This window comes from Athene cunicularia, assembly GCF_003259725.1.
Source record: "Athene cunicularia isolate RWA chromosome 20 unlocalized genomic scaffold, athCun1 chr20_part1, whole genome shotgun sequence".
NCBI classification, from domain to species: Eukaryota; Metazoa; Chordata; class Aves; order Strigiformes; family Strigidae; genus Athene; species Athene cunicularia.
The window spans coordinates 7,809,336-7,829,788 of record NW_020799125.1 but is presented as its reverse complement, the minus strand read 5'-3'; the positions used below and the strand labels follow the sequence as shown (position 1 = coordinate 7,829,788).

The window sequence follows — 20,453 nt, the reverse complement described above, 5'->3', positions numbered from 1 at the left end:
AAAAGCAACATATTAAGGGTTGAGGCTTGGGGCACGTTTATAACATCTTGCCCCAGTGACAGCACCCACCCCAAGCTGAAGGCAGAAACACTGCGAGGCTCTACCAGGAGGCAGCACAATCCAACGCATCCAGCAACAGGACAGCATCCTCCAAAGGCAAGCAAGCACAGCAGAGCACAGACTCGTAAGGGAGAGCGGCACTGTTCAGTCTCACCTTGGCCATCAGCAAATACTGAGGGTTAGAGACTGTCCGGCTCCCTTTCCAAAAAACCCAAAAGGCTAATCAAGAGCCAGGGCACAGCTCCTTGCCTCTGCACAGAGCAAAAGGTAGCTGAAGCCACTCAAGTTGATGGTTATCAGGACCAGGCTGTTGATAAGGGAGGCCAGCAAGCTTGTACCTTCCAGCTTGCATAGAGTCTGAGTCAGTGTCGAGGCATAACTCACTGATGCTGAACAAGTAATTTAGCTTTCTACTTCATTATGCCTTCTACTTGCTGGATAAAGCAGAACCAGGTTTGGTGAAGCATGAAAGAAGAGGAGGCAAATCAGCATCCAACCCCTGCTTAATTTAAGGAAGAGGGAGGTTTGCCGGGCACAGTGAAAGCGCCGTTTGTTCCCCACTCCCTCGGCGGGCAGACGGAGCAGGACCTCACCACAGCCACATGACACAGCTTGCTGGGTCGGACTCGCACGGAGCTGCAGTGGGAATCCTGAACAGACTGTCACGGCAGCCACCATCCCAGGGGAGCGCGAGCACAAACAACACCAGCTTTGTTTAAGGCAGTAGCTGCCTTTTCACATATTAACCCCTTTACTCGAGCGATCAAGGAGATACCTGGCCAAGAATCAGCTGTGCTAGCAGGGCATCACACACTCAACACCAGGAACCCCCCATGACCATACTGACCTTAGCCCAGGGACAAGAGCCCCTTTTCCTGACCCCAAAACAAAGCACAACCATGAGATAAGCTCTGCCACTATGCACTTCTTAAACCACATGCTTACCCAGAACATGCAATTCATGCAAGCCAGAAATCAGATTTAAAACACGTTATTTAAAATCATTTCAGTCCCCATACCCATGCAGCCCATGGGGTCACTGGGGTCCAGACCTAAATTTGGGCATCACTGCACCAGACTCAAGCCTCGCTCCTCAGTTTCCTTCTGATGAGAAACTGGCCATGTTTTACATTTATTAAGCCTGACCTGGCTGACCCTACAGAGCCCAGGGCCACTGTACCTGAGAGGCAGCATTTCCTAGAGCCATAGTGCCAGAGCCAGCATCAGGAAGGAGATGCTGAGCATCCCCACCGCTGCCCTCTGCCAGGGGAGGAATGAGCACACAGGCACGCTCACAGCATGCTCGGCCTGAAACAGGGTTCAGCCAGAAAGCAATTCTCTGTGTTGCAAGATATTGTTAATCTAATCACATAGGATGATCTTGAAAATTACATTGGCCTTCTGCCTTTATTCAATTTGAGCACACAGCACTTCAGACCACATACACAGAGTGATAATAGCCCAGCTACTGCCACTAAGCAGCAGGACAAGAACAGGAGGGGGATTTTTGCTGCTGTTGGGGAAGGGCAGGTGGGAAGATGCCCCTTTTCCAACAAATTTCCAACAGACCCTCACTAACCACACAGAAAGTGAGCAAAATTTAAGAATCCATTTACCCAAATGACTGCCTTAAGATTATTCTTGTTATTTCATTAAAGGACAACTGAACCCTGCTGGGCTTTAAACATGTGGAAACCATGATATCAGACCTACAGCTTACCACCAAGTGAAGCAAAGGCACACAGCTGCACCCCAGGGTCAGTGCATGACTCGGGATGCTGCACCCCAACATCCCTGCTTACAAGCAACAGGGAGGACAAGTGCTTGTCCAAGCCAGGAGTGGATGCAATGACTTCAACCAGGGAGGTAAAGTTCAATTATATAAATGAGCACTGAAGGCTTCCTGTAATCATTTTTCTGTTGGTATTTTCAGAGCACTTCTAATCAAGAAACAGCTGACTCTCTCACGGAAAATTAATTTCATCGTGATGATACGTATTAGAAGAGGCAGCAGGGTAATTTGCAGCTTGGGAGTTGATTCGGAAAAGGTCTGAGCGTGATCCATGCCAGCTACCAACACAGGAAGGGGACTGACCTGACACATCTTGCTCCTGACCCCAACACGCTTCCGCCGCCTGAGGAAAGGATCTTCCTCCAGCATCCTCCAGCACAGAGGACAGCATGGTACCCCAATCTCCATGTCAGGAGAGACAGCTGCCGGTGCCGGGCTCAGGAAGAGGGGCCAGACAGTTCACAGCAGCCCTGCATGCCCGTAGCAGTATCAGCGCCCAGCACGGTGGTCAGGCTTTCCTGAGGAAGGAGTGGGTCTTCCTCTGCTTTGAGATTTAGGGTTTTTTTGTCACATTCAGCATTTTTCCCTGTTCATTAGTCATCAGCGCTGCAGAAGTGCAGAGAGGCTGTTTGAGTCTCACTGCAACATGCAGCTTTCTCCTGCCAGCACTCGGAGATCTGGAGCAGCTGGACCCCATCTTGGCAAGGGCGAGCCCCTGCCCTGCCCCGGGAACACACATCTCAACCAAGTCGTAAATCCATGTACAACCAGGGAAACTGCCACTGAGCAAACTGCTTTGCCAGACGTTTGGCGCAGGTATGAAGCACCCAGCAGAGCTTGAGGGACGCCTGCTCATGGGAGATGCAACAGAGACTCTGCCAGGGGTGATGGTCCTGCAGGCAGCAGGGATGGGTGCTCAGGTCACCCCAGCACCCTACCAGAGCTGGGAGATCCTGCCCCCTGCAAACACCTCCTGCAGGCCCAGAGACAGAGAAACCAGCAGAGTCATGTCTACCTTAAGCCTTTTGTTAAGCTCTCCCAGCAGATCCCCAGCATCAATTCAGCTCCATTAGCATTAGCAATACAAAGGGGTTTAATCAAACTAAGCCTCCAAGGAAGAGATAGACAGTTACAATAGTCTTAACTCATAAACAACCTAACTAGGAAATTCAGCAGCATCCCATTGCTAACACAGCATGAGACCGCTGTGTCTATTAGCCTTCCAGTGGCACTGTATTCCCCAGACATACAGAGTACCAGAACAATTAAATAAGAGGTTCCTATTAGTTTTAGAGAATTTAATATTAATGCCATGACTGTTACTTAGCCCTTCGCCTATAAATAGCACAGGAAGGAATAATTTGATATGTTAAGTGGTCTAAGAATTAACAGTGCAGCAGCAGCACTGAGCTGGTAATTACAAATCACCCATCCCCAAAATTGGCAAGTTTGCAGCCTGCACGTGCATGAAGCAAGTGGGGAAGATGGACGACTGCAGTGATGCGCGACCAAAACCTGAATATGGGGAATTTGCATCTGAACTGTCTTAGAGAAAAATAACCCTGGGGAGACAAGGGAGAAGAAAATTGAGATTATTCCAGTAGTCCCTAAATTTTTTTAAATACCATTTAAGATGGCAACTTTCAGTTGCAATCCCACAGCTGGCTGAGCTGATATTTGTGCAACTCACTTTGAAGAATACCACACTGATTTTAGGACAGCAAGAGGAGCACGACATAATCTGCACATGGAAAAACTTGGAAGGTCAAGGGAACTCATACAGCATTTGCAGCACCAAAACACCCATGGAAGGAGCCCTGCACCTGGGCAGCAGCTAGGGCTGATGGTGGGACTGAGCTCCAGGTCACCCAGGCACAGTCCTAGACCCCGGGGCAGCCCAGCACCGCCGTGCATGGCACTGAGCTCCCCAGCACTGCTATGGACCGTAATCGGCCCCACACAGGCGATGCTGCAGTTGGAAAAACCAGAGGACACAGTTTATCCGTGCACCAGGGCAGTAACGGTGAGGATGGCTGTAAGAGCACCCAGGGCTCTGCAAATCCCAAAAGCAGCTCAACTCCCGGGCTCCCCTGCAGTCCCTCTTTGCGACGAGGCGTAGCGACATGTGCAGGCTAGAGCACAGAGCATAACAAGCATTTACCCAAGTTAAATATTACCCTTCCTAGCGAGATTCGGACTCTCCTACTTTAATTGCAGTTCAGGAGATGCAATTGCACATGACCGCATCTCCTGTTTATTTTCCATCCCTCCTCTGCGACGATGGGCAACTCTCCCCATCTACAGCCAGCCTGTCCTCCCCATCTTGCTTCCCTTCGCCAGGGTCAGCGCAAATGCTTCCAAGGAGAAAAAGAGCATCAGCTGCCAGCAGATTTCTCTGCACACAGAGCATAAAAGCACAGCACTCACTGGGCACTTGTGGGCACCGCACAGTTAAATGCACAATAAAAGGCTCTTCAGCAGGCGGAGTGAAATGGTTGCTAACCTCTCCGGCTGGCAGCACTGGCAGGCTGCTGTTGGCTACCGACAGCAAACATTTACAGTTCAGCATTTGTTCCTTAGGTTCATTAGGAGACAAAGTGGTGGAAATTCCTGCGTCCTGGACACCATCTCGATGCAGCAGGAATCCTGACGCCTGAGCCCGATGCTCACGTAGGATCAAGATGAGGAAACAGAGTGAGAGCTTTGTTAAAAAAAAAAAAAAAAAAAAGTATTAAGTGAACACTTGGGCAAGCAAGGCAAAGGAAGAGCAGGCAGATGCTTCCTAGGGCTGCCCCTGAAGCAGGAGGCCACAGAAGGACATAGGTGGCTCATGACAACTCCTTGTCTCCCAGGTCATGGGAATCACAGGATAGAAAGGAAATCCTCAGCCTTAGGACATGCAGGAAAAAGGAGATGTGGGATGGTTCTGTCCAGGAAATGCATTCAATAGGGAGCTTTCATGGGGCTGTCCTTCACCACTTGAAGCAATCTAGAATACTGCCAGACCACGGCAGAGAATAGAAGACAGGCTGGATTTGGATTTAAAATTTATATATACATCACACACCATTTAAATAGATTTTGAAATCACTGACTTGTTAGTCTTCCAAATTAGGAGATTAACTAACTATACCCATCGGAGAGCATAAAATTGTCAAGATAAAAACAACTTAACGGAGTTACGGATTTACTGACTCAGTTCACACAGTACAAACTGCACAGTCTGAAGTTTTAACACCCTGACTTTGATAGAGGAAAAGAGAATTGGACTGTTGTTCAGGATACTCCCCCAAACCAGACAGAGACCTGATTTTTCAAGCATGTTTTACAAGTTCAGCATGGCTGAACAAAAAGGTTTATCACATGTACAGCCTCATGTTTGCTGCAACCAAGCTGTTCCAAAGCCGGGGGTCTGAGATGTTGTTTCTGGTCACTGGTTTGCCTCTTAGACCAGGCTAGACCATCCCAGTTAACACGCGTGAAACAATATGCCCTTCCAGCTGTCATGCTTAAATGCAGGCACAGGATTTGTGGTTACAGCATTCATTCTTTGCTCCATTCAGCAAGACCCACAGCACAATGTCCACTGCCATTTATGGCTAAAGCATAGTCCAGTTCCTATTTACCCCATCTTTGTCTCTCAGAAAAAAGATTTACAAGGAAAGTCCTGCTCCCTGTCTTGTTTGCCCATGACTCACGCATCCCAGCAGACCCGCTTCCTGCTACTGGAAGCACAAAACCCAAGGTAGAGATTTTTGCCCCAGCCGTGTGCTTGCCTAGGCCAAGCCACTGGCTGCTTCGTGTCCCCAGTCTTGGCAGGGCAGGGTGTGCCGGTGGGGACATATCACAAACCACCTCACGGGAGGTGCAAGGCAGGTCACAGAGCGAGCACAACCCTCAGCCCATACTAAGGCACCTACTGTGGCGACCCCCAAGCACCACGATGACTGCTCTCACCAGCCCGCAGTGTCCACCACTGGAAGTCACAGCTTCCATCTTACTGGACACTGGGTGTTTCGACTCCTCGCTGGGGCTAAAAAGCCCAGAGCCAGGAGCACACAGAGTAATATTGTGGTCAGTACCTGCTAGTGAAAATAAAGTATGCTGCAATTGCTTCTGCCCTGAAAGTATAAAGGCTGCTTTGCAGCGAGCATGATTTGCACTGTGGAGATTGCATCTAAGGAGCGGTCCCTCTGTAGCAACACCCCAAGACTGTCCCTGTAGTGGTCTCTTTTCCATACATTGCCAGGTCCTGGGAAACCAGCTGTTTCAGCAGCCAGGGAAGGAGCACTCACTGCCACAGCCCCACCTCCACACTACGCATCAGCCCGGCTCGTCCGCTGGAGAGCCTGTCAGCCCTTTCAACTCCTAAAAAAAATTATCCAAACTGAAATTCTTCAATCACGTGGGATTATTGTTGTCAGAGATTTTAAAAGACAGCAGCCTGGAGCTCTCTGCCAAGGCTACTTTCACCATACAGTGTCATTAAGATCCACAGCAGCTTGGCCTCCACAGACAGATTTCAGAGTTGTTCTTGTCTGCAATAATTAAAGACTGCACTGCAAACAGTCAGTACAGCTGTCGTGTTTTTACAGAAAAAAAAAAAAAAAAAAGCTATCAGAGAGAAGATGCAACTTTGAAGTTCCAACATACAGACCATTACCTATGGGACTTTGTTAGAATTCTGATGTCCTAAGATATTTATTAGCCTTGTTGTGCGCTATGTAGCCTTGAAATACTTAACAGTTTTTATATGGTTTTCTTCCGCCTGACAAGCAAACTGGTAATACAGCTGCTGTAAATACATTAACCAATTCCATTATCAGAGTAGGGAATGACTTCATTGGAAATAATTCATCCCTCTATCTATGAACTGATTTAGCACTTAACTAAGAGACTACACATCAAATCACAGCCTGCATGATACCTTCCTGTGCGTCAGAAGGAAAGCAATTGCATGAGAGCCTGTTTGGGATGCCTTGAACAGGGGAAAATGGAAAAACCCTCCACTCCATCACCCCACGCCTCAGACCTCTGCCATGCACTTTAGGACCAGACACTGGGGCTCGGCACATGCCAGCCCCCTCTCTGGGGAGAGCAGGGCAGGGATGTACCATGCCCTGTGGCTTCCCCCCAGGATCACCCTCCTCTCCCTCCCTCTGCTGACTCGTCCCTCCTGTCCGGCCATGGCAAACATTTACTAACAGCGCTGCCATCCTGGCGCCAGGCATAAGAAAACCCTAAACCTTATCATGGGAAGCTGGGAATAAAGTGCCCTGCCATGAGAAACCAGGTTCACACTGCCCTTTACCACAAGCACCCCACTTGCAGAATTGCGCCTAACGCACTACCATTAAGTTACATATTAATCCTAGATAAGCAGAAACAAGGCTATTAAGTGAGCAAGCTCAGGCTCAGGGATAAGAGCGTCCATAGGCTGAAGCTGTAACCAGGGTTCAGGATCCACCATGGGGTGATGGGGACATTGCTGACTGCAAGGACCAGAAGTTGGTGCCCTCCAGACTCCCATCCAACCAGGTTTGTCGGGTTTCTACAAACAGTAGAAAAACTCAACAAGTTCAGCGACACAGATTGCCTGTGAGCAGGCTGTGGGGCTCCAGGCACCAAGCTTGGCTACTCACAGCGTCCCAGCAGCATGGGACACATGGTGCCCTGCCTGTCTCAGTGCAGGCAGACGGCAACCATCATTGCCTTCTCCTGCCCCGAGTCATCAGCCCTCATCTACATGGTGGCTCTGCAATTGTCTGGGGACTTCCAAGCCAAATTTCTTCCCTATTACCCCTCCTCGCAGCTGTGGAGAGGGACAAGCACACATAAGGGCATATCAGGGAACAGCAAACATCCCCTCCCCCTTCATCCCACTCCCACTGAGAAACACCTTTAAGCTCCTCACACACAGCAGCAGCTGAAGTTTCTAAAAGAGAGTTGTGTGTTTACCAAAGGATCTGACCACTCGCTTAACGATATGAGCAATAGGGCAGGGGGGTAAAAAAAAAAAAAAGCCTAATCAATTCCAGCCTGCCTGTGCCCAAGAGTCAAGCTCTGCAAACAGGAGTCAGACATCCGGCTACCTTGGAAAAGATAAACACGCTGGGAATAGGAGGCCAGTGCTCCCTGGGTTGAGCAGCCCTCCCCAGCCCCACGTGGGACACATCTCCCCCACTCGGCTGCGCTGCCCCAGCCGCCTGCCGACTGCACAAACTCCTTGGCTAAGGAGGTGGCACTTGGCAAACGAGGAGGTGAATTAATTTCTAAGAGGTGGGCACGTCTCTCAGCTTTGGTTCAGGAGCTGGGTTTTGGACACAGTGGCTCCAACAGCCCATCCACGGGGGGTGGAGTGGACACACAGCACCCAGAGGCTGCTCCAGCCCCTACCACAGCCTGCACACAGGACTCGGGTAGGCAAGAGCAAGACAGAGTGAGAGCTGGGGAGCAGCTCAGTGCTTTGTCACTGCAGCACAAAAAGCTGGGAGCATGCTGGCACCCTCCAGCATGACCAAATCCCAGTGGAAAGACACCACAGCTGAAGGAGACGTTCAGCCTGCAAACGGGGAGGGTGGGATGGCTCAGAAACATGACAACTAAATGCAAACCCTGGCCACCCCCTGCACCGAGGCAGCACCACTCCCTACTGCATCTGCCTGCTCTGGGCTTTCAGTCTCAGACACCGAGGGGGAAGCCCCTTCACTCACATGAAGCTGTGGTGATCCTGTCACGGGCTTCCCTGCCCTTACCCAAGCAACCCCCCATGACCATATAGAGCCCAGAGGTACCAGCTTCCAATTTCTGTCCCCTCTCTCACCCAGCTCCCATTTAGGAGTCTCCCTGGCCCTCATTCCTACTGGCTACTACGTTGCTACCGGGAAGTTAAACTTGCAAGTGGGTAGTGTGCTATGAAGTCTTGGGAATGGCATATTTTCTTTGCATCCTAAAAATACATACCAAAACACGACATATCTCAATGTGCATCTCAAAGATGCAGCAGAACAGCTCCTTAGAGGTCTCAGAGCCAGGCACAGGCACCACCCTGGCGGGCACAGGCAGTCCCCACACAGGACAGATGGAACCAAGACAGCTTCATCAGGGGCTTAACAACCTTCTCTCTCTCTGCAATATCCTCTCACCTCAGACAGGCAGGGTTGGCCACTGCGGACACTCTCAGGTTTGGGAGGGCACAGTGAAGGAGCTGGGCGCAACTCCTCCAGGCCAAGGCAGCCCCAAGAGGCCACAGACTCTGGCCACACCAACCCCTCCAACACCAGTCCATCCCCCTCCTCACCAAGGCACCAGCCTTTCCCTTCACACTGGATAATGAGATATTACACCAGTTTATCCACTCAAGATACTTCATTTGTCCACGTCCTGTTTGATTCTCCAGGGTATTACTACAAAACACCATCCTCCTATGCTCGCCCCATCCTCCACACAGCCAAGCCCTTGGCAGTGCTCTTCAGCAGCACCCTGCAATTTGGGGATTTTTCACCCACTCCTTAGCCAGGTGCAGATGCAGTTACCCACATACAAAGGCGGGAGACAGCAGAGACATGTAATAGAGGTTGCTCTTCTGCAAGTACAGTCTCTCCCTGACTGTAGCAGAGTCCTCTTCCATCAAAGCTGGTTTTTAGCCATTTTACAGGCTTGGGAACCAAGCTGGCAGGGGACTCACACCCCCAACCCCAACTCCAGAAGCCCACTGCTACACCAGGATAGCAGGACACAAGCTTCGTGCGGAAATTTCTATCAGTGGGGTTTTGGTACCCATCAAATGTGACACCAAGAGCCCCAGTCACAACCAGGAATCTCCTGTGTCCTGGGCAGAACCCAGGGACATCACAGCTACAGCCCGAGGCTGAGCAGGGGACCGCAGCTGGGGGAGGGCAGCATGGGGGGAAAGGGTTGGTGTCAGCACCCACTGCGAGCCCTGTTTCACTATCAGCTTTCTGCAGCGCAGCAGCAAATGAGACAATTACTATGTTGACTGGCGTTTTTTCTTTTTTAATTAGGTGAAAGCAGGGTTAAACTAGAGCACCCTGAAGCTGGGCGGCCTTCCCAGCACAGGTCCCTTCATCTGCTCCCATCCTATGGCCCTTCCCAACTCAACGTGCAGAACAAACAGCCCTGGAGCTGCTGAACAGGGCCAGATACCGGCAGACACCTCACCGCTGCAGCCTAGAAACCTTAAGACCCTTTGATACAACACAAGACACCAGGAAGCCAGCGCTGACAGGATGACTGCAAACCAGCAAGCCTGCCAAGGCCTCTGAAACATAACAGGATGCTTGACCAATCCTTTCTTGTAATTACAAATGCAAGTTAGGGCAGGAAAATGCACAATGGGTTTGGGCTGGAGGAGAACTGAGACAAAGCCTCATTTGCAGGTTTGATTAGTAATAAAGGAAACACAGGAACACTTTGCACGCACCTGTCAGCCACACAAGAAGCTTGGCCAGACACACACGAGGGCTCAGGCCATGTCCTGGAGAGACAGGACAGCTGGGGAGCCCATGCCTATGGCACAGGTGGGACACAGCTGAATTTATCTCCCTGTATTTACTCCAACATCATCTCCACTGCAGCACAGAGCGAGGCAAAAACACACGGAGGTCCAAGAATTGGAGCAGAGAGAAGTTTGCAAAGCCCCAACGCGGCTTTAAGCAAGGGGAAAGGAGCAGAGACGCTGTGGGGAGCACTGGCACCTGCTGCTGCGTGAGAACTGCACAGGTTGTTTCACCTCAAAGCAGAAGTTGCCTGTATCCGTCCCCCAGCAGAGACTCCTCCAGACAAGGCATTTGGTTTGGGTATTCTCTGTTCTGCAGGCAACGCCGACAATCACGTTCACAGAGCGGAAGAGCTGTGAGCTGCGGCTGCCCTCCTTATGTCAAATGGCAGCGAGATGTAAAGTGGTTACTGGAATAAACTTCTCTTTTTAAGGAAGAGGAAAGGTGATTTGAACCGCTGGCGTGTTTTCAACAGCTTGCACAGCTAAGTTGGGACAGCTCGGCGCACGCAGGTGAAGCAGCACAGGGTGTGCTCGCAGCACGCTGACCGTGGGCATGGGGACCAGGGCACCTGCAAGCACCAACACACCTCTCACAGCAAAAACCCCTTATCTTGCAAGAAAGAGCTAGCCATGCACCTTGGACACCCCTGCCCTTCCACTCCAGGCACACCCTGGCAAGTGCAACAGCTCTTCACTGGAAGGTCATTTTAAACTGGCCTCAATATCTGCTTATAGCAACAATTCCTTCTGCCCACCTCAGCACACAGGCAGAAACAAACTGCACACAGGTCTGCTGCTGCCTCCACCGCCCGGCCCCCTCCTGCCCTGTGCACCACTCCGTGGGCCAGGCTGGGCTGCAGGCAGGGGCCAGGCACCCCGAGCTCTGTGCCGAGACAAGCTGCAGGCAGGGCAGCGCCCACCCGTGCCGAGCTGAGCGGGACCTCACAGCCGGCAACCTGCCACCCTGGGAAATGGGGTGCTCCTGCTGCAAGACGTGGGCTCCCACCACACAGCGCAAGAAGCAAGTGTCTCTATGCTAAAAGAGTGGCAAGGAGCATTGTCTGCTCTATTCCTCTGCAACCAGCACAAGCACCTCTGCTGCCACAGCCAAAGTCCCACAGGGTCCCAGGGCAATGCTACTGTGGGGACCAGGACGAGGGGAGAGGAGACCCTTGTGAGCTCCAACTCAGCTGGTGGCCTCTGCAGGGGTGTGCGGGGCTCCCTCTGAAAGGACTGGAGAATCTGCAGAGCTACACAAGCTCACACAAAAGTCACAGCTGCTTTTCTCGAAGGTGGAAGCCTGACTGCCAAATGCCAGAGCATCTCCCTTACCTGCCAGCACAGAGCTTTATATATCTGAAAACAGGTTTCAAAGAGAAAGCTAGAAAAGGAAGCATTTTTCCCCCAAAATCCTCTGGGATGCTGAATGACTAACAACATTTGCATGCTCCTACCTCCCTATCGCTTCAGACTTTTCCCATCTGGTTTTGCATTTGGGCACTGCTAAGGTCTGAAACCTGACTGCTGAAGTACCCAGCTTCTTCGAAAGCAAGCCTTGCCACACAGAAACACAGCTGAATATTCTCACTTGGTAGCTGGACTCCAGGCCAGCATTTTCAAGGGCTTTGATCCATTTCAAATAAGTCAATGAGCTTAGCCCTTGATTAAATACATAGCATAATCCACCTAAATCTTGTTAGCTGAGAAGCAAGTCACTCATCTCACTAGTTGTGGGTGGCATTGTGTTTCACTGCCAGGCAAGCAGGGCTGCCTGCAGCGTGAAGGTGCCCCTCAAGGCCTTGGCTCAGGCAGGCAGAAGCACTGGGGCAGCAGGCAACGGCAGCAAGAAGGCACACCACTGGCCATCACCAACCCAGCAAGCCCATACAGATTCAAGATACACAACTTCGTGGGATCCTTCTGCAAAGCTTCCCCCTGTAACAGGCAAAAGCCACCCACAGAAAGAGCTTGCTGCCTCCCTGTTGAAGGGCACAGGGAGGGTCCCTCTGGGCTTGCCCTGCAGCCAGGGCTGTGGGCACCTGACAGCCAGCAAAGCCCTCAAAAAAAAGCACACCAAGAGATATCATTGACCCTGAGCAAGGGAGCCAGGCTGCAGCACAGAACAAGGATGTACTGCAGCTTTGTGGGCATTTCATACCACATTGGTCATGTTTCCCCTTCCTCGGCAGGAATGAATCAGTAGCACAGCATTTGTAGAGCCTTAGCAGGAAGGCCTGGGTGCCAAGTGGGAAGCATGCCATGACAAGGACAACTGTCCCTGCTGCTGGACAGGCAAGAGCCTGGGTCGGGGCAAGATGGAGATGTGCAGCCAGGGTCCCTCATGCACACACCCCACTCCCAAGGGTGGCATCACCGTCTGGCTGCTCTGGCCAGCTCTCGCCGGCTATGACAAGAAAGAGCAGCACCACTTCCCTCCGGGTCCCAGGCTGCCACGCTCCACTCCTCTGCACTTCCCAGCACAGACGCCAGCGTGGGTGCACACATGCTAGTGCCATCCCCAACAGTGGGACACAACAGAAAAGGGCAGTTTGGCAAGTCTGGCAAAAAGAAACTCTCCTTTCCAGGAGAGCCCTGTTTCTCTCCTGCTTGGCTCTGGTATAATTCTATAAGGTGAGTCTTTCAAAGTGCAGAGGCAGAATACTGAGTCGGGGAAGACTATGAGGATGCTCCTTCCCAGCCCCAAGGATGCTCTTTCCCAGCCTGGAGCAGGAGTCAGCATGACCCCACTCCCCACCAGCAATCCCCCCCAAACAGAAAATCACATTAGGATGTGGGACAAGAGAGATCTGCTCCTGAGATTACAGTGTATTTATTGAGTCACTAGAAGACAAATTCCCTGAAACGCACTACTGGTCCCCATTTCCCTCTGGGTTTTGGACCCTGCAGGTGGGGACCAGCTCTGCAGGAAGGTGACCCCCCTGGGAGCTGATCCCAGCCCAGAGGGAGGAACCCTCCAAATCTCTGTTTCGTGCTGAATTAGCAGCTTCAAGGCTTCCTCCAGCAGCCAAGCACGTTTCAACAGTCACTGGAAGGATTTTAAGTTAATTTAACCATGTTAACACATATGTGGCTTCTGTAATCTCAATTACCTTAAAAAGCCCAGGCACAGATCAAGGTGGGGGTTGGGAATGACAGGAGGAAAAAAAAAATTGATTTAAGAATTAGTAAGGAGAAAAAGAAAAAAGAAAAAAAAAAGGCCTTGGCACAATCCCAAAGCACAGTCTCAGGCAGATGAGGAAAAAAAAAACCTTCACAGAATTTCAAAACCAAAAAAAGCAGCCAACAGAGGCGATATCTGCTTTAATCAAATACTAGCCAGGAAGGCTCAGCAGAGCAGATCTCACCAGTCACCAGCTGGCATAGCAGGAATCAGCCTTTTGGCACCGATATCCTCACCCAGAGCTGGGCAAGGGAAAGGGCTGCCCGCAGAGGAGCCGGGATGATAAATGACAGCAGTTGAGCATTGCAGGGGCATTTCACCGCTTCAGAGGTTGCTGCTATAACAATCTTCTCTGACTCAGCAGCTGAAAGGGATGCTGGGAAGGAAGCACCATAAAAAAAAAAAAAAAGAAAAAAGTCATGCATTATTAATATGGACTCTGGCAGCAAGACATGAGTTGGAAAAACACTGAGGGGAAAAAAATATGACTGCAGAGTAAGAGCAAGCTGCATGTGTGGAAGCATTTCACACTCCTGGGGAGCTGCTGTGCTCGCAGGGCTACTGCGGCCAGGGACCACCCTGTGCCCCTCCATGGGGTCCCCAGCTCCAAGAGAATCCCATGACTGCTGATAGGAACTTAATATCCACTATTTTCTCCCTCGAAGCCGACCGCTGCAGCCCCAGTGCAGAAAACACCAGAGGCCTTGGGCGTGGCCCAAGTTTCAGGCTACCACAGCCCTGGGCATTCCTGCCGTGGAATACAGCCATTGCAGCCAGTTTGCTTACCTGTGGTCTGTGCATCACTTGCAGACTCCAAGCAGCTTCCCCTTTGCTTCCCACCCCACGCAGCCCCCCAGCCCTGCCCCAGCAGAGCGCTGGCCACACTCCTGGGTATTTTAGCAAGAGCAACCATTGCACAACGCACCCGAGGTTCCTGCGCCACAGCCTGCAGCCTCCTGCCAGCGTGCCCACTGACGCAGAGGGCACAAGAGGGACTGAAATGCTTTCCTTCTCCTGCCAGGTAGGTGAGGGGGAAAAAAAAAAAAAAAAAAAATCAGTTCTCACTTGACTGGTGCACTGCAGTGTTTGCTTTCCTCTTTTATTCTTTATGCTTTGAACACTTTTTTTTTTTTTAGACACTTTATAAACATTAGCATTCACGTAGCCCCTTCGCCACTTTCCATCCAAAATCCTTGCTCAAGACAGCCTCTCCTAACCTGCTGCTGAGGGAAACACCATAAATTAAGAGTACACGCTCCCCTATCACAGGCATCACACAGACCTCCACCTGCTTGTCCTCCTCGTTGCAGGGAACCCTCTGATTCCTGCACAGGAGCCTTTTGGCAGCGTATCAGCATATTTAAAGTTTCAGCCCAGCTTGGTCCCCAGCCTCTCCAAAGCAGAGGAGGTGGCTAACACAGTGCCAGGATTCAAGAGGTTCCTCTGATTGTTTGTATGGTGATAGCATTCAAGTAAAACCAATCAATTATTTTGCCATAAAACTCCCTAGATATGCAAACAAACACTAGCTGAAGACTGCTTATACCATAGTCCAACCCGCAGCTGTGCAACAGGGCTTGTTGCCTATATTTGCTTTCTTCCATTACGTGTACAGCAGCATCCTCCATACAGAAATATTTCCCAACCTTTACCTTTCAGATTAGAAAGGCACAGGGAGGGAACAGCTTTGCAGGAGCCATCCCACACACAGCAGGCTTGGAGCACGCAGCCCAAGAAAGCATCGCACAGACACGCGCCCGCTCATTGGGGCAGGAAAAGAGCTGGCAAGCTCCCACCGAGCAGGGAAACTGAGGCACAACCCAGGGAAAAACCCCATGGTGCTATCTGAACACACATCCCCTGGAAGCAGCCTTTCCCCTAAAGCAAGGGCCATGGGGACAGGGATGGATACCCTGGCTGGGGTCCCCTCTGCTGCAAGGGGGGCTGGCCAGCACCCCAACAGCTCTTCAGAGGGGCCCCAGGACAAGACCCACATGTGGGGCAAGGGCTCTGGAGGGGCTTGTGCCAGCCTGGGGATGCCACACACCACCACAGGCTTGCAAAAGGAAGAGCACATTGGTTTCACACCTCAAAATAAAAAACCTAGAAAAATAAGCTTTAGGAAGTTACAACCAATGTGGCCACGTACTTCCAGCTAAAGCTTAGTCCAAGCAAGCACTAACCCCCCTTTTGCTTCCCTCGTGTAGCCAGGAGTGAGGTAAGAGATCAAACTAAGCTTCTTGCACCCCTGAAGTAATATTTACAAGCCTTGGAAAAACAGTGTCAAGTAAGGTGAACTAAAGCTGGTGGCTTTATACAAAATACTCACAGTCACTACAGAGCACAACAGATGCCCCAAACCTGCCTGTGTCCTGGCACAACAGCCTGCTCCTTCACTTTCAGTTTGAGCAAGACCAGCAAGCTCTGAAAATTCCTTTTGTAATGGAAAAAGGGCATCACTGCCCTACCTGTCACACTCCACACCACAGCTGCACCCACAAGGACACTTCCCACCAGGACGGGGGTTACACATGCTGTTCCTCCATTACCCCTGGGACCCTTCCACGTAGCAGGGAAGAATGGCCAGGAGCAGTTTTCCTGCCAGGTACTGACATCAGCTTTTTGGTCTACCTTTCCTTTCACCATAATAGCAGCGCTGGAGTAATACTAAAAGCCCTGGTGTTTTTAATGGTCTCAATTTCATGTTCTCCAAAGAAACCACACCCACAAATACCTCTCAAAAATTTGATTTGGGTTTTTTTTGCATTTCAACAGCAGTCCATTACACATTTTCTGCTCCATCTTTCAAAATAAGACTAATACCCACAGTATTTAGAGCAGGTGTTAGAACACCTTCAAACACACATTAACCATCCTAACACACCAGTGTTTAAAATGCTGTCAGACAAAACCACGGTCAGAACAGTCCAAGTACAAAGGAGAAGAAAAAGCCAATATGAAAATGAACTTTACTAAAATAACTCAGCAAAGGTTTTGTCAAAGTAAACACACCTTTTATTGTAACAATGATGCTTTAAAAATAAAGCTGTTCAGGGAAAGATTTTCTCACTCTGTATAGCTGTGTCTTAGTTTCTCTTCCAGACTATTTATCCCTTGGTGCTGTCACAGGCAGATCAGAGGGCCCTGCAGAGCCTTACCCAGCTGACAGCACATCAACCTCAGCCAGCACCACTGGTTGAGGGTCACCGGTGCCACCCTTGTGAGGTTCCTCAGAACTCACAAAATAAAATGCTTAATAAAATTAAGCATTTAAATACACCATGCACTGCTTGGATATTAAAATCCACCAACAGTTAACAGCATTCAAATGAGAACAAGTGCAAACATACAGCTCTCCACATTGCTCATCTCCATTCCCTGCAGTGGTCCCCAGGGTGTTCATCGTACCCTGCAGAGCAGATGCTGCCTGAGTTAATGCAATTAATGAGTCCACCTGGAAAAGAGGCAGACAATCAGCTCAGGAAACAGAGCAGCAGTGTCAGAGCCCTTATCTTCACCAGAGCCAGCAACCACCTGAAGTGACCAAGCGCCTGCTGAAGCCCTGGCTTTCCACAGTTTCCCAATCCCATGAAGATCAGGTCTCCTGGAAGTCTAGGCTGACAGCACTAATAGTTTTGCTTTAAGGTTTGGTCTGTTGCAGATCACTAAGTTTTGAAGCATTTAATTTGCAGGAATGAGCCAGTACATGGAAGCTTTTGTTATTGCTGATCAGCTTCCACAATCCAGGCCTTCCAGAGATAGATGGATCAAGCTTGAACTCTTCACATACTCTCTGCAGTTGCAACACCCAGCGAGCCACCAGCAAAATAACCCAAACCAGATGTGCCTGACAGACAACATGGGTGCTACAGGCAAAGAAAAACCTAATAATTCACCTGCCCTCAAAGAAACCTTGTCATTTGTTAGCCTTGACCAAAAGGTGGTCTCCAACCAATGCTCTGCACCACCAGTGCCTTGGATGCATTGGCACAGGAGCAGCTCTCTGCATGCTGGGCTGCAGCCGCTCTCCTGCCTGCATGTGCCTTTTAGGCAACTCAGTGCTGGAAGAAAGCAATGCTACCAAAGAAGCTACTTCCCACAGCTGCCACCAGTCTCCTTCCACACACAGCACAGGAGATTCTGAGCTCAAGTTCTTGCATCAAGGAGTGCTCAAGGATTTCTTACTACCCCCAGTCACTGTCAGATCCAATGACTGCAAAAACCTCAGTTAGCATATGCTGTGGAGCTGGGCTGTTCCTTCCTTAGGTTGTGAAATACTGATCTTTCAGTGAGAGGAGGGTGAAGGAGGGCAGTGCTGCCTCTGTTTCACAGTAAGATCCCATACTCCCTTACACTGCAGAGGGAAGGCCTAGAAGATGGAAGCCAGGGCTACAACAGCACAAATCTCATTTCATTATTCAGAGCTGTACCTTCACCTTCTGTCCCCGCTCAGGCAGTGCCCAGTCACCCAGCAAGCCGCCAGCAAACTCAGAAGGGCACCTGAACCCAACCTCCACCTGGCTGAGGCAAGGCCACCGTGGCCCACCAGTGTGCTGCTCGGATGAGCTGGGCACCAGCACCCTGCCATGGCCGGTGTCCCCCTGCCCCTCGCCCTGGACTCTGCACTGCCATCCCCCTTTGGCCTTCCTCTCCACCAGCCACTGAGTCTAACCAGGCTTCTCCCGCTGACGTACCCCTGAGAATTACACAGAAGACAAAAGCAGCACTACCCACTCTCCCACTTGCCTTGCCTGGACTCACCAGCCCCAGCTCTGTGTCCCCACAGCACCATCCCCCTTCACACTTTTCCTCTGTTCCTCACCACCAAGGGCAACTCAACCACTTCCCATAGTACCATGGTCCCCTCAATCTGGGGCAAGACAGTGGCAGTGAAATATTTTGCCATTTTCACCCGTGGAACTCCTCTGTGCTAGTATTTGCCAGGCTGGTGCATTAAATAACCATACTAGACAAGCCACATTCAGCCATATAATATTCTTGCAAAAGACCAAAGCAGCAAACAAGCTGTACAGAGGAAGCTGCTGGTCTCCACAGCATTACTCTGCTGTCCACCGAAATGCAGCATGAAGGAACAGTGTTTCAAAGCACTCCTGCCTATCAAAATCAAAGATCTCGCACCATAAATGGAATTCAGGGCTAATGCTGCTACCTCATACCCTGTACGACCAGTCGGGAGCAATTCTGATAAGTTTTGAGGAAGTAAAGCCAAAGCAAATTACAGCTGTCTCACAAATGTAACAATCACCCAATAATTTAAATTCTCTGCATTATTTTTCTACATCTGATCCAGCCAAGACTCCTGTGCAAAGTTAATTTTAAAAAAATAAATGTCTCCAACACCTGGAGACACAACAAGGGAAAAAGCCAAGAGCCACTACCCAAGCACCAGGGAAGGCCCCTGACCTTCCTCCTACCAGCCATGCAGCATCCACCCTCTGCACAAGGACCAAGTCCAAGGTCTCACAAACTCCTACTGCTGTAGCTAGAGTTATCAAGATGAAACAGCAACTTGCAGTGCAATCAGCTTGTAAAAGCATTACTGTTTTCAGTTGCAGGAAGGAACTCCCTTGACTTTCCAGGCCCTGTTAAAAGAGCACAAAACCAACACGACAAGACCTTTTCAGGGACCGTAGCTTAGCTCCTTGGAGGACACATGCTCCAACACCAGGATCCAGATATGGACAGAATAACTCTGGCAAGCCCATTTCTGCACACTCCCTCTGGAAAAGGCACACAGGGTGCTTGTCCCAGAAGGGCAAGAGCCTCAGTGCCAGGAATGAGCCTTGCAAAAAAAATCAAACACCTGTCGAGGTGCACACTGGATTCCAGAGCAAGACAAAACAGTTCACCCCATGTCAATCTGCTTATTCCAAAGATGAGGCCAGTGCGACAGCACGTAATTAAAGCAGTCTGTCTCACAGCCCTTTACCCTGCTACCGCTGCTCGCAAGAGCTCCGAGCAAGGCAGTGAGCAAAAGCGACCTCCCCACCCGTACAAGCATCACCTCGTACCTGCTGCCTCGCAGGGCTTCCCTGGCAGGCAGCAGGGACCTGCGCAGATACAAGAGCATCTCCTGGAGCCTCCAGCCGCTGCATCTCCACCAGCCCCGCCGTGCCTCGGCCCCAGCTCACCACCGAGCAGAACAATTGGCCGCCTCATCCAGCGCACAATGGCCACGATGAGACAGACCCACATAATCACTCCAGCCACGGCAGGGACAAAAGCGAGCGAGCACCAGGGAACAGCATGGAATAAAAAGGGAGGCTGCTGTATTTGTGCCATCAGCTGTGCCCCTAGTAATTTCCAAGGTGGCTATGGGAGGCCAGGGATGTAAATTGTTAAGGTGGTGTGTCTGGGGAGGACACATGGGTATTGGATGCGACCGCCGGGAAGGAGGCAGCACTGGCTGTTTACACTGGATTACTCTGCACAAATTTGAGGCCACAAGAAAATTTCAGTTCCATAGGAGGAAACCTTGAAGGACAGAAATATGGAACTACCCCAGGCACAATGCAAACATAAGTCCCAAAAGCTCTGGGCTCCCTGTGGGTACCAAGCGTGGCGATTTGCTGACAGTAAACATTAATTTCTCCCTGCATTTCCGTCTCGAGCAGACCAAGGGCATGCTGGCATTACCTGGTTTGCAAGAAGCCAAATGCAACTGCTGGCTGGGCAGCAAGCAACCCAGAGCCCAAGCTGGGCTCCCCTTCCCCATCCCCAAAGGGCACCAGGAGCAGTGTTCCAGCTTTTCCAGCCAGCAAGGGAGCCAGCAAGCATGCCAGCTCCACGCCAATGCGCTGAGACAGCACCCAGAAGTGCAACTGTCCCAGTTTTCTCCTGGCACTGGTGCACAACTGCTCAAACACAACAAGCCTCAG

General features: G+C 50.7%; 1 protein-coding gene across 1 annotated transcript in view; it reads right to left on the bottom strand.

Moving 5' to 3' along the window:
• The window catches only part of B4GALT5 (beta-1,4-galactosyltransferase 5), a 36,062-nt gene extending 16,292 nt beyond the window's left edge, over positions 1-19,770 (bottom strand). The window contains exon 1 of the mRNA XM_026862328.1: positions 19,587-19,770. Coding sequence (XP_026718129.1) covers positions 19,587-19,770 — 184 coding nt within the window. The remainder of the gene's footprint in view (positions 1-19,586) is intronic.
• Between the last annotated feature and the right edge of the window lie 683 nt (positions 19,771-20,453).